Source organism: Perca fluviatilis, chromosome 21 (genome assembly GCF_010015445.1).
Source record: "Perca fluviatilis chromosome 21, GENO_Pfluv_1.0, whole genome shotgun sequence".
NCBI classification, from domain to species: domain Eukaryota; kingdom Metazoa; phylum Chordata; class Actinopteri; order Perciformes; family Percidae; genus Perca; species Perca fluviatilis.
The window spans coordinates 20,175,889-20,190,374 of record NC_053132.1 but is presented as its reverse complement, the minus strand read 5'-3'; the positions used below and the strand labels follow the sequence as shown (position 1 = coordinate 20,190,374).

Below are 14,486 nucleotides of genomic sequence, written 5' to 3'. Positions count from 1 at the left end.
TAGTTTATGTCTCGATATAAGTCTAATCATTGTCTGCATCTGTCCCTGTTCCACACAGAAAAAGCTTCCTCTGACTGCACTATCCCAGGCAATGGTGGAAGGCGGAAACCAGTTGGGAGAAGACTCCTTGATTGGGTGAGTTTGTAATTGAATGACGGGCCAGATAACCAATTGCTCCTCCTTGGCAACTGTTGCTAATGGAGCAGATGCACCCCAGAGAGCGTGAAATATGAGGCCACGTATCCAAGGGCAAGCAATCTGCCCAGTTTTGTGTTGACGACACTTTCAGTAGTTCCCTTTTTACAGATCATTCATCGTGACCGAGAGAAACGCACCAAACAGGAGCAGACAGTTTGTAGTTGAGGATCTAGAAAGTGAATGCCTCCAAATCTTCACAGCAGCAATGTGTCTGTCTGGAAGTAATGAGGAAGGGAAAGTACGTCAGGTGTTCTGCTAGTAAATGTGATGCATTCATGTCGATTGTCAGCTGAGACTGTTATTTTTTTAATATTTAGAGTCTTAGGGGTTTCATTCCTGGGAAAACTGTGGCCCAAAACCCTGATTCATGATCGCAGATGAGGTGCCACTAGGCCACTATGCTCCAGGCTTTTGCAGCTGGAAATAATTACATCACAATAACCTGGATTTGTTTTCATTTATTGACTGGGAACACATTGTTTTCCTTCAGAGTTGTCATGTTTAGTCAGGAAGATTGAATGCTAATTTAACCTCTTTCTCTTTCTTTGTGCTGATGTGTGTGTTAACAGCAAGATGATGGAAGTGTGCGGCGAGGCAGAGAATCGCCTGGCATCAGAATTGATGCAACATGAGCTGCAGATAGAGAAAGATGTTCTGGATCCCCTCAGCCAGTTAGCTGAGGTAAGAAACCTCACACCCGCTAGACATAACGGAAACGAAACACAAGTTAAATATTTAAAGTTATTTCAAAGCTCTTGGCTTGTTTTTAAAGTGCAGTCGCACACACGCCCTAGTCTCGCTTTGCCAGACCCTCCTCCAAAGCGCGCTGGAGGAGAGTCTGGCTACTCCACATAGCATTTGAGGATGGGAGGAAAACATGCTGTGGTTTATATGGCATTTCTTTAAACCAATCATAATCGTGGTGGTAACACTAAGCACCGGAGAACAGCCACGGTGCTGCTGCAAAATAGCCTCAGGAAGGAACTTGTTTTGGTGGGACGTGTGTACGTACAAAAGTTGTTTTAGTCTTGCGACAGAAAACTCAGATTGGACAGATAGTATAGCTAGCTGTCTGGATTTACCCTGCAGAGATCTGGGAAAAGGTTAACCATAGTCCTCATAAATCGACCGGCGTTTAAAATGCCACCACAAAGGAAGCCCAAGGCAACGGATATCCAGCCTTAATTAGTGAAATCCGGCAGTTTTTACGGCGGCAACGGAGCAATCCCGGGAGTTTTACTGTAAAAAGAAAAAGGCTAATAGGCTACTAGGAAAGTCATCCAGGAAGAACAGTCACATCTTTGTCATTGTAACTCATCAGGCTCATTGACTTGTGGGTGTTTTGGATCTAATTTTTGTAGGTGGACATTCCCAACATCCTGAAGCAGAGGAAACAGCTGGCCAAATTGGTGCTGGACTATGATTCTGCCAGAGCAAGGTTTGTCCGTCTACAGCTCGCTCTCTTTCATCAGGTTCTATGTGTGGAGTTTTAATGCCGTGTCCGGGGATGCATCCAGACAGAGTAACAGTTTTTTTAAAGACTTAAAACAACTCCAGGTACTAGTCTCATTCCCTTTTCCAATGTTCCCTTGTCTTTCTCAACTCAGATGGTTGCAGGCAACCAAGTCAATAATCTCAGGAACAAACACTCAAGCACTGACGGCCAAGGCTGACCTACTCAAGGAGGAGATGGATGAAGCCATGAACAAAGTGGAGCTTTGCAAGGTAACCAGCATGGGTGTACATACCTCATCGTCGGTTTATATGTAGAAGCTATTGCTTTATTATAGTCTTGTTTAGCAAGATCATAGCAGGCCAGGAAACTGGAGTTAGGTCTCGTCAGAAGTTTATTTGGGAAAAGAATAGCCACAGCAACAACTGGACTTCCCAAGACCCTTGGGCCCTCTGACCCAGTTTGCTGACGCACAACACTGAAAATGCCCCGTCAGTTCAGCGTGTGTGCATGAGCGCGTGCGTGTGCTTGTGTGTGTGTGGGGGGTGTGTGTGTGTGTGTGTGTGTGTGTGTGTGTTGAACTGAATCACTGGAGAGTTTTAGTGTGTAGTAGCTGCGTGATGCGTCAGGTTTTCTGTCCAGTAAGGGTCCAGCCTCGTGTTTCCCCTCAGAAGTTCTCCATCCCAGTACCACTGAGTCCTGCCAACAGGAGGATTAATGACTCACGTAGCACGCAGACCAGCAGCTTAGCTGACCGCTAACGTCTATCCTTGTGCCACCTGAAATACACATTCATTTGATGGATGCCACTGTGTAGAGGAGATGGAAGATCTTTAATCTCTATAATTACTACAGAGTTTACAGACTGTCTGTGACTGTATTATGATTATGGCTATCATGTTTGATTTGATTTTTTGTATTTATCTCGAACAAACAGTATGTTGTAAAACGAAAAAACAGAAACACAAAGATAAAAACACAACCATAGACAAATCAGCTTTTACCAAAGAACAAAAAAAAAAAGGGATACGTTTGAGAAGGAGCAGGGCGGAAGCATAATGCTCATATAGTCCTGCCACTACTTCACAATATCATATTATTACAGGAAAAAATCCAATAGATTGTAGGTCATACAACACTTACACTTACAACAATAAAACAACATACAGATATACACTTACATAACATTTCAATTCCTATATTCAGGTCTCCTCCTTTCTGTATTGGTCAAGTATTGTTTTCTTTAATCGATTTTTGAAGTGCTCTAACAGTTGAAAATTCTGTTTTTATCATCCAGGATCAACTTGCTGCAGACATGTACAGTTTTTTCTCAAAAGAAGGGGACTATGCCCGCTTTTTCGTAACCGTGAGTACAGCGTGTCATGAGCAAGCCAAAAATGTGTCTGCATGAGGTTTTTTTTTGTGAGAAAGCGCACAGCTGCAGAGTAACTGGGGGAACACTGACGTTGGCCAGCTATTTTATTTACTCTGCTGTCATGTCTTTCACGGCTGGTCTTATTCGACTCGCCCCCTAATCTATTTCTCTCTGTGTTGTTTTTGTTTCTCTAGCTCTTAGAAGCTCAAGCTGATTACCACAGAAAGTCTCTCACTGTTCTGGAAAATGTCTTGCCAACCATCCAGGATCAGCAAGGTATACTACATGCAAACGCACCTTTTATGCAAACAGCCATTTAACACTACAACGTTGTTAAAAAAATGATTACATACAAGAAGGCTCTGTGCGGCACATAATATGGGACCTCCTTTTACGCATTTCCTGAAGAAAGCACCTTTGACTACCCCTGTTTTTCTTCGCTTCCTGTGTTGTTCGGTCCCTTTTAAACAAACCTTTTCCTGTTGGGGCCCAGAGACGTTTGAGAAGCTGTCCCAAAGGTGTGCTGACATGTAGTTGCTAGGAAGAGAAACACTTTCTTTTTCACTCCTTCCAACTGGCTTGAGACATGAAACCCAGCTACTGTACCTTTTTCAATTACATCACTCTGGTCTGTTTCTCTAACTACCAGAAGTTACATCAGCTGTGGTAATTGTCAAAGGCCACAACCGAGGTCCAGATATTAAAGAATAGCCTTTTGTTTCCACCGCTCCGCTCTCCAAAAATAATCAGATTTTCCTTTTTTACAAACATAATGTCTCCTCTCAGAGCCTTTTTGCAGTCCTGACGCTGTCTTGTTCAAGAGCTTGTTTGTTTTTTTCTGTATTAAACACATGTGGTCTAAAACAGACGAGCCTGGTCTCTTAGCATGTGGCGATGACTCACAAACTCCACACAGACACACACACACACACACCCCAACCCTTCTCCCATCATACCCACCTGGGTTTTGCACACCACCTGGGTTTTGTTCACTAGCAAATTAGCTCACACACACACACACACACACACACACACACACACATACACACACACACATACACACACACACATGCACACAGAAAGAGGATAGAACAGTCACCCCTGCTGACGAGGAGCATGTGGTTATTATTTGACAGCACCCTGTAGGGGGAGTGAGGACTGGTTAGGAAAGTGGTGCTAAATGAAAGTTGTTGACCTGTTGAATCTGCCATCCAGACCAGCAGCAGGCTTGTTCACTGAGTCCTGGGCCAGTGCGGTTTTACTTTTTTTTCTTTTTTTCTTTAAACGGGTCCTACAAATAATCCGCAGCCTCTTTTATTACAACACTTGATTTATGTCTCTTCAGATTTGAAACCATGCAAACGAAACTACAGTCTAGCATCGCTGCCACTCTCTTCACCGTTGATTGCTCTCTTTGTGTTTAGACTCGTGGACAGAGAAGCCTGCATTTGGCACTGGGCTGGATGAACACCTGAAAAGGAGTGGAAGGGAGATCGCCCTGCCACTAGAAGCCTGCGTCATGATGCTCCTAGAGACTGGCATGAAGGAAGAGGTAAGGAAGTTAAGCAGTGAAAAGAGATTAGACAGGAACAGTATAAGGAAACCTGCCCTGTTCGTAGCATCCGACATGATTATTCTACTGTATGGGTAGAATTGCAGAAGTATTGATCGGATGAGTAAAATGAAATTGATATGGTCCATCCTGTTAATATAGCAGCGATCAACTTTTTGCTGTGTATATCAGGGGTGTCACAATTTAGATTTTAAATTGAAAATCGTTTGACATTCATGTGCACGTCGTTAAACTGTTATTGCAAAGTAACCTTCTGCCATCTAGTTGCTCTTATTGTGGCATTGCTGTCCCTGTTGGGAAAAATAAAGTTTAAAAAAAATAAAAAATTTAAGTCAAATCGAATCATGGATTTGGAGAATCGTGACACCCCTAAGGCCTCTTTCACGCTGCCTGCGTGGCGTGAGCGTGCCAGCTGCGTGGCGTGTCCGTTTTTATTTCAGCTCCCATGTTAACAGGTTAGAGCTTTCACACTGCCTGCGTGACACGCACGTCTCAGGCGCCGAAAAACGCGTGCCTGCTAGAAATAGGAGCGACGCCTATTTTTCACGCAGGTTGAAGAACACGCTATTATTTCATTTTATCAATGGGAAACATACTGTACATGTGTACAGACAAGGCTAGCAGCAGCAGTGCCGCGTCAGACACGTTTCTGGTGTGTAAAGACATGGAAAACGCCACACAACAGAAACGCCACGCTCCCGCAGCCGGTGTGAAACAGGCCTAATGCAAATATATAATTGAGTAATGGCATCCTGTGCAGAGATTGAAGTCACACTCCCTCTGTGTGTATTATTCAGCATTTTGAGTACAGCTCCTTTAAATGATAACCAGCAGACATTCATGCTTTAGTGGTCTCTTCTTATCTAACGCCAAGCTATTTTCTCGTACAGTACTTTATAGCATGACTTGACTGCTCCTTTGTTTTCCTTGTCTTGCCATGTAAATAAGAAGAAGTGCTGGCGTAGCTCATAAAAGGTCACATGGAGCTGTGGCTGCGATTAGCGGCTCCGCTGGTCATTGACATAATTGAAACCAAGACTTCAAACTGTTTGTTCACATGAACATCTTAAGACCCAAGGAGATTGGCAGGAAGGAGACAAACTGTAAACATCTCTGTGATGCTGTTCCAAAGAAACTGTTGCCCGTTATGCTACAGTGAAGATTTATGAAATGTTTGTGATGCCCCTCCCCGATACACATTTAGAATACAATAGAATCTACTTGTCTCCTGTTCATAAATCAGTTTCATGTTGGTGTGTGTACGTGTCTGTGCAAAAAAAGAGCGAGAGAGAGAGAGAGAGTGCTAGTGTTGACTGCAAAGCACATTATTTGTCGGCCTATTCATTCCCGGGTGAGTCCAGTCTGTGTCATTATGGTGTGAAGACGGCCTTTGTTTATGTGTCAAAGTAAAGAGATCGCTCTGCTGTGAGTGGTGGGTGTGTTTGTTTGCCTACTTTTAAGGTTTCATTATTTGCAGCTGGCAGGGGGAGTTTATGTTGTGGATTCATACCGAGTCTATCTGTAATTGAGTGTTAGGAAAGTGTGTGTAAATGTGTAGGTTTCAATGAAAGCACAGTGTCTTGTGTGCACATTGAATGCCTGCTTGTATCTTTGTTGTTTGCCGGCAATGTTACAGTGTTTTTTTGTCTTTGCGCGTGTTTGTGTCTCAGGGTCTATTCAGAATCGCAGCAGGTGCGTCCAAGCTAAAGAAGCTAAAGGCAGCGCTGGACTGTTCCACTTCCCAACTGGAGGAGTTCTACTCTGACCCCCATGCTGTCGCTGGTACGTCCCAAACCAGAATTCATTTCTGTGTTTCTTGATGGTATTACTTGGATACATTTTCTGATTTATTTTCGTTTTAAAATCTAGAAAAAAACAACGGTTGTTTAACAGCAATAAAATGAATTTAAACGTCAGTATTTGTGTTGTCATGTCATCTCAGAATGTACTAGCCACTGTCTCAAACCTGCCCCCTAAAATGTTTGAATGGCGTAGGAATTCCCAATTAAAAATGGCTGAACTGTATTTAATATTTTACTAAATGAATTTGATAATTCACTAAACCGTTTGAATGCTATAATGAAACTTTGTTTGCCTGGAAAAGTGGTTAAAATAATAATAAAAAAATATATATTTGTGGTTTCAGGAGCACTTAAGTCCTACCTGAGGGAACTCCCTGAACCTCTAATGTCTTACCAGCTTTATGATGAATGGATCCAAGCATCTAGGCAAGGCTCAAACCATTTTCACTGGGAATAAAATGTACCAATAATGAATGGGTCTATCACTGTACAGCAATGAGAAACAAAAGGATGATTCATCTGGGGCGTTTAGCCATCTGGAGACTGGACTAATAATTTTCTCTCTTTCCAGTGTGTCAGACCCAGACAAGAGGCTCCAGGCCCTCTGGGTTGTATGTGATAAGCTACCAAAGAACAACAAAACCAACCTGAGGTAAGTTGTTTAAACCTACGAGAGAGAGCGGTCATGACGGCAATGCTTCAATTCCCTCGGTTGTATGAGACAATGTTTACACCGCACACAGCTCATTAAATACGTCGTTTCCCTGCAGGTATCTGGTGAAGTTTCTAACCAAACTGGCTCAGGACAGCGAGGTCAACAAAATGACTCCTAGCAACATCGCTATCGTCCTGGGACCCAACCTGATGTGGGCCAAGACTGAGGGGTGAGAGGGGGTCGAGAGGAACGGGACGATAATGTTGCTAATACAATATTACATGTAGTGACTGTTTAAAGGTCCCATATTATGCTCATTTTCAGGTTCATCATTTTGGGTTTCCACCAGAACATTTTTACATGCTTTAGTGTTCAAAAAACACTTTATTTTTTATTTTTCTCATACTGTCTGTCTGAATGTGCCTGTATTCGCCAAACGCTGAAACGCTCCGTTTTAGCACCTGTCTCTTTAAGCTTCCCTCCTGAAAAAGCCCAGTCTGCTCTGATTGGTCAGCGTTTCCGGGTCAACCGCATCTGCACTCTCTGCGTCTCTGCACCGTAATTGCAGCCGGGGAATGACTGTAACAGCACTGTAGCAGCATTCCCTATATATATATATATATATATATATATATATATAGTATAGTTGTGACATCACAACCGTACGGAAGTCCTGACGGCTCGTTTAAAAGCAGCGTTTCTGAATACGTGTCGTGTACATTTCTCTGTGGATTGAGCGATTTGATACTTTTGCAGTATTTATATAGCACCTCGACCTGCTTGATTCATAATTTAAAAACATGGAAATCTCACTTTTTACAATGTGGGATCTTTTAAAACAAGCAAATCCAAAAAACTCTTCGTTTCTTTCTTAGTCTAGGGTGGTGGAGAGGATAGCCTGGTATTTTAGCCTGTCCCTCATTTTGTTAGAAACCATCTCATTTTTGCTCATCTGTACGTGTCCACCCAGGAGTCTGGCTGAGATGGCTGCAGCTACCTCTGTGCACGTGGTGGCCATCGTGGAGCCCATCATCCAGCATGCTGACTGGTTCTTTCCTGAGGGTAGGTTCTGTGTTTTCTCTGCAGCAGTCGATTGCAGTCTGACCTCCTTCGTTTTTTTTGCTCTGTAGCCAATCAGGGCCTGTTTTACACCAGGGATTCACGGTGAATATGATTGATTGTAACTGCCGAGCAAGAAAGCGAGTCAGCAGTAATCAAAGCTGCCTAGGACCAATTAAAATCATTGCTGTGTCTGCCCTGGCTCCAACTGTGGTTTGCACTTTAGAGGGTCAGCTCAAAGGCTACAATGAAAACTTACAAAACAGATGTCATATATTCCCCCTAATTCAGCTTGAAGAAGTCATTCAAGTACCACTAAGCTGCCTTTTTCAAGATATTTTCCATAAATCCAATTTGTTTGTAACCACCATTATTGGATAAAGATGAATTTTTATACCAAAGTCTGCGTGCTCTTCTGTAAATTTATCACAGGCTGCAAATTACAGCTTCACCTCTTTGGTCTAAACATTTTTGCTTTATTATCATTTTGTATCTAGCAGGCTAATCAAAGCCAGTGTGCCTTTAGTCCCGGTATGTCAGGCCAAGGTGATGATGAGAAATATAATGTGTCAGTGGCTTGTGCTGTCATGTTAAAACAATAACAACCTCCGTTAATTACTGGCTATTTCTGTGTCTGAGATTCTTTCACAGTCTCTAGACCATTTCAGGATGGGAGCCTTATAATTGGTATGAATCTAAGCATGTCTCTTCTGCGATATACTGTTGACCTGTGAAGGATGTTTGCACAAACAAGAAAAAAGGAAAATGAAGGAATACATGCCAGTTAATAACAAAGATAAAGCTGATGATGAGCATCTGTGAAGATCGTGACTTGACTGCCTGCCCAGTTTTCATTTAGTTTGAACTGTAACTGTCCGTCTGATGTCAACTCCTTTTACCCAGAAAACCTTGTGTTTTGGGCTTGTTTCCTGAATTTAGATTCAGATTACAAACTGGCCAACAACCCACAGCGGGGCTCACTTGGATAAAGACCGACACACGCATGGTCTAGTGTTTAATAATGAGTTGTGCACCCCACGTCTCATGTTGAGGTGTCCTTCAGCAAGGCTTTAAACAACCCCAATGGATCTGAACATGAACTTCAAATATCATCGTTTGCAACAAAAGGAGGCAATGGATTTTAATGGCACGCTCGATTTACATACGTAGCGTGTTTTTTTTTGGGGTGACGATTTTGAAAATTGATTATTTTCCCTAGAATCAATATTTTTTATTTGTTTATTTTTTTACGATTCACCTAAATATTTTCTGTCTATACGGTACTGCCGACGATGACTAAATCATATCCGTATCTCGCAAAACGGACCGAAAGCAGAAAATGCTGAACATCCATGTTAAGTACTTCTTTACAAATAAAATCAATGTCTGACTGACATGTGATGTGCATTCCTTTTAGAAAACAATTAGTTTTTTAAAATATGTCTCATGATATATTGTCTCTAGATGTCGTGTATTATTCAACTATTGTTTTTGTCAAAGAAGAAAAAGAATATCGCAATACTCAATACTGTCCAATCGCAGTACTTCTAGAATCGCAACAAGTGAAAATCGCAATAAATATTGAATCGGCACCAATGTACCGGGACAAAAGCACATCGTCCCAGCCCTAGTATTACAGTAGTGTGTATTGGTTAAATCTCGTCTTCTCTTTCCTGCAGATGTGGAGTTCAATGTGTCCGGCATGTTTGCGATGCCTACACCTGCATCCAACCACAACAATCACCTTGATTACGACTGCAGCACCATTGAGAGGAAGAGGCCTGGCAGCATGGTCGGACCAGAGAACGACACGACACGCAAAGACAAGTAATCAGCCTGCAGTTCCTTCCAACAGTTAACCTCTTTGGAACCTCCTTGTTTCCAAGACTTCTCTGGCCCACAGCATTTCATTACTTCCTCCAATAATTAATAAGATAATTAATTGCTTTAGAAATAATTTTGCCTTTTAATCCAGTTGCTTCCCCTGACCCCTGTTCTTTTGCTTCTTGTACATTTTGGGGTAGATTTGAAGGAATCCCTTTTAATATGATTCTTAACACTGTTTTTATTTGCTACTCTCTGTGCTCTCTGGACTTACGGTGATTCTCTTTACTGGACTAATCTGTGACTTTTTGATCAAAGCGTTGGTGTTTTTGTTTCTTTTTTTTCTCCTTCACTGTCTCCCCGTTCTTCTTACCCCCTCCTCCCCTGTGTAGCACCCCTAACAAGCACTCGGACCACACCCTTCGTAGAGGCAGTAACACCTTAGGTAGAAAGCAGCACACTTCGCCTGCCTTCCAGCCTCCTTTACCCCCTGTGGAGGCTCCGGGGCAGGGGCACGGGGCTGCGCAGGTCCCCCAGCCCTCAGCTGAGCCCCAGCCGCAAGCTCCATCAGGGGGTCCGGGGCCTGACGCTGCCCAGCAAAGCTTGGCACAGAGTCTGGCTGCTCTGGCAGCCGCTCAGCAGCTTCTAGCCCAGCACACAGAGGAGCTGAGGTAAGGGCTGCATCTCTGCTGCTGGGGGAGGACGCAGCATGCCACACACCCACACACGCACACACGCAAACACATGCTTTTTTACTTTCCGTGTTGATGTTCTAGGAATTAGTGCCTTCTCTGTGAGGTCCGTCTGATTGGCTTCTTGAAGTATAGTGGATTAATAATGCATGCATATTTCCTCCTCTTGGTCGCTATGGTTTAGCTTGTTTTTTTCCTCTTTGCAAAACCACAAGTTTTCTTACACCACCACCAGGTCCAGCTATGCAGACTTGTCTGCGTTCAGCCCACAGACACGGCACAACAATAGCTGCTGTCATTCTGCTAACAGTCACTCCCAGGGCCTCTCGGCTTCCCGTCCCTCTGCTCTCCTCCCCAAATCACTGGAATCAGCAGGAACCTCGCGCTAACTGGCCCAAACTGCTTTGAAAAGCCTGGACATTGGGGCCTGTTATGCAGCGACTGAAGGGTGCCTTTGATTTAGCTGGTGAAAGGGCAACCTTCATATCCCGACAGATAGCATAGCACTGTCCAGTTCAGCATTCTTTTGGTCCTACAGACTCTGTTGGGAAGGTAGATTCAGATGAGACACCCAGATTAGATTTGTGAGGTTTATCATTGTAGCTGTTTAACATTGGGCTGTATCTAATGTAATACCTCTCTTCAATTTAAAAAAAAAAAAAAAACACCCTGAATTTCAGAAAGCTTGCCGGTTTTAAAGACCTTCTTTTTTTCCCCCCCTTCTTCTCTAAAGCAACCCAAAGCTACGTGACTCTACACCGGCCCCGACCCCTCTGCTCCAGAGGAACGGCTCCGGAGGAGGGGCCCCCGCTGCGGGGCAGCTGGGCGCTGGGACCCCCGGGGCTGGATCCATGGGGCCCAGTCCGCATATGATGCGCAGAGGTAAGAGTCCGCTTGGCAAATCTCTCCACGTTTTAGCATTTGTATTAGAACCTCGGAATGCTAATCCATCCTTTTTGAGTTGACCTCCGATGTTCTGCTGGAACTCGGCGCTGCTCTTAGTCCCACAACCTCCCCACAGGCCGAGCTAGTCCAGCACGTGGCTGCCACACCCAACTGCTCGGATCTTTTTTACTCCACCGTCACGTGCGCTTTCTTCCTCTTAAAACAGAGAATTGGCTCTAAAGCCTTTTTGATCACTTACAATGCTATACTATTGTATAGCCCCAGCCTGCAGCTATGAACTCAGAAGACCTTCTGACACACTTTTTTTATTTCACCATTTATTTATTCACATTTGTCTTTTTCCTTTTTTTTTAAGCTCTTAAAAAAATAGTTTGACATTTTGGGAAATAGTCTGTCACCTTGGTGAATTGTTGTTTTTACACTTCAGTATTTGTACGGATTAAACAAACGAGATGTAAAGTGTTAAGAAGTGAGCTTTAGAGGTGCTGGTAGGTGGATTCTTGGACAAAGAAAGGTGGCTGGACAGGCTAGCTGTTTCCAGTCTTTATGCTATGCTAAGATAAGCTAACTGGCTCCTGATGCTAGCTTCATATTTACCGTTCAGACATGAGTATCAGACATGAGTATCATCAATCTTCTCATCAAACTCGGCAAGAAAGTGAATAAGTGTATTTCCCAACATGTCAAACTATTCCTTTAACACTACCGGTTGTTTTGCCTCCTCTCAGCTTTTATTGTCGGCTTCAATTTAATTTATTGTTGTATTATTACATTTTTTTAGTTAGTATTCATATTTCTGGTGTTGGTATTAGTATTACAGTGGGAGCTTTGTCTTATCCATATACATATTCTATAAATTGCATCAAAAGTATTCTAAGTTGCATCTGGTAACATTTACAGATGGCTGTATACTGTTATTATTTTTCCACCCATAATCACAAGGTTGCCCGTCAAATTTCAGGTACCAAGAAGCAGGCTCCTGCCCCTCCCAAACCGATGAACCCTCCCCCCGGCCAGCCCTGTAACTCCTCGTCCCAGTCCCTCAGCCCCTCCCCCAGACCCCTGTCCAGCCACTCGCCCACCACGCCCACCTCTCCCACCTTCCAGCCGTGTGCCACACCCAGACGCTACTCCAGCAACCAGCCCCCGATCCAGGCGCCCAGCCACCCCCCTCCGGAGCCTCCGTCGCAGGCCAGCCCTCCGCCGCAGCCCGCCGCCCCGGGCCAGCTGAGCGCCGAGCCCTCGCCTCCAGGCACCCCGACCCCTCCAGACACCCCTCCGCCCTCCGCTGCCACCCAGGATGTAGCTCCTCCCTCCCCGTCTCCCTACCAGTCGGGCTCCCTCCCCCGGCCGCGACCCGTCCCCAAGCCCCGGAACAGGCCCAGCATCCCACCCCCACCGCAGCCCACCGCCCTGGCCGCTGACAGCAACGGGATCTGCCCGACTGCGTACAAGATGATGGGTGAGCGTTGTCTCTCGTGCAGTTATATATATTTTTCCTGTTCTATTCACTGCTGAATACTAACAGTGTTGCATTGTAATACCTCCGCAGGTTAAAGAGGCACCTGTGAGAGGTTTGTGGTTAATCGACCTTTACACGAGCAGCACCTGCACTTTTTTGCCTCTAAAAATCATACCAATCACCAAACAGCCATTTAGTTCTGCCTGCTGCCTCCATCAGATATCGTGTACCCAGCCCTGATGCACGACTGTCACACCGTGTATCACCGTGTTTCTGATGTTTAATACCACTCTAAGTGTACAATGAAACAAGCCACATCCCTTCATTGTTTTGTATTGCTTTACATGCTCCTTCCATCGATGTTAAAGCTCCTGAACCAACAGCCATCTAATACAGAACTTCATATTAAATATAAAAGGCAATGGGCGCTTCATTTGGGTGACAATCAAAGACCAGCACGTGCACCATGACATGTCTTCCATCAGGGCTATCTATCATTTATCATTCCCAGTCACTGTAAGCGTTTGAAACGGAGACCAAATCCAGGTTTCACATGCAGAACTGAACTTACCAACTGGTCATTTTCAAATCCTCGACTCTAGACTGCGGGTAGACTCTTTTTTTTTTATTAATTTTTTTATTTTTTTATGTGAAGCATTTCATATCGTTTGTCCTTGTAGGTATTGTGATGATTCTGATTATAATTATATTTTTTTTAAACCAGTGTGCCCGTATGGAGTATGTGTAATTCTGACAGACATGCATGTTCTCGTCTCGTCTTGCTCAAGATGATGCACATATTCCGACTGTACAGCCAGCTTGTATCCAGCATACACGTTCAAAGTTTTAGCTCTTTTGTCAAGCACTATATTCCAGTGTAAAGTGGTGGAGGGGGGTTCCCCAACACCAACACCATTTCCCTCTAGAATTCTGATCACATAAATTCAAAACTGGTCACTTCAAATTACCCCACACTTCACATTTTCCATCCACTTTTCCCTGCTTGCCTGGCCAAACGACGCCACCTGCTGTTCAACCATTGGCCCTGACTGCGCTGCTGTTTCACTGCCGAGCCCCCCCCCACCCCACCCCCCACTGCTGTTTTAAGCTATGGAAAATATTACACAGCTGCATTGGCTGGCATAATTGCAACCGCTTTAAACGTTTTCATACACCAGGACGATGCTGCACATGTTTGCCATTACGGCCGCTGTTTGTATAACGTGTGCTGAAATAGTGCATTTATCTTTGGAGGATGTCTGTGTCGTGTTCTGTGTGCCTGAATGCCTGCATGCATGACAAACATATTAACCGTTACCTACTAACGCTAACGCTAACTGAACCCGTCTTTTCTAGTTGATGTCATCACATTCCCCCCGTTTTGTACCGCAAGTCTTGCCGAGTGCAATTTCAGTAAAAAGAACATGTTCGTGATAGTAGTCCCTGTATACTTAATGTGACTTATCTTTTCCTCCATCTTTTGTGTC

At 44.1% G+C, this 14,486-nt stretch overlaps 1 protein-coding gene across 6 annotated transcripts in view; it reads left to right on the top strand.

Moving 5' to 3' along the window:
• Positions 1 to 14,486, top strand: part of LOC120550617 (rho GTPase-activating protein 17-like) — a 34,149-nt gene that overhangs the window by 17,205 nt on the left and 2,458 nt on the right. For 3 of the 6 annotated variants that reach the window (XM_039787228.1, XM_039787227.1, XM_039787229.1), the window contains 16 exons: positions 59 to 135; positions 768 to 879; positions 1,560 to 1,636; positions 1,806 to 1,923; positions 2,949 to 3,017; positions 3,221 to 3,302; positions 4,451 to 4,578; positions 6,270 to 6,381; positions 6,746 to 6,827; positions 6,973 to 7,053; positions 7,172 to 7,285; positions 8,027 to 8,118; positions 9,795 to 9,942; positions 10,332 to 10,610; positions 11,365 to 11,513; positions 12,499 to 12,999. In XM_039787228.1, coding sequence (XP_039643162.1) covers positions 59 to 135; positions 768 to 879; positions 1,560 to 1,636; positions 1,806 to 1,923; positions 2,949 to 3,017; positions 3,221 to 3,302; positions 4,451 to 4,578; positions 6,270 to 6,381; positions 6,746 to 6,827; positions 6,973 to 7,053; positions 7,172 to 7,285; positions 8,027 to 8,118; positions 9,795 to 9,942; positions 10,332 to 10,610; positions 11,365 to 11,513; positions 12,499 to 12,999 — 2,221 coding nt within the window. Of the gene's footprint in view, positions 1 to 58; positions 136 to 767; positions 880 to 1,559; positions 1,637 to 1,805; positions 1,924 to 2,948; positions 3,018 to 3,220; positions 3,303 to 4,450; positions 4,579 to 6,269; positions 6,382 to 6,745; positions 6,828 to 6,972; positions 7,054 to 7,171; positions 7,286 to 8,026; positions 8,119 to 9,794; positions 9,943 to 10,331; positions 10,611 to 11,364; positions 11,514 to 12,498; positions 13,000 to 13,089; positions 13,112 to 14,486 lie in introns of all 6 variants that reach the window. The other 3 variants (XM_039787232.1, XM_039787231.1, XM_039787230.1) reach the window with 2 other exon arrangements.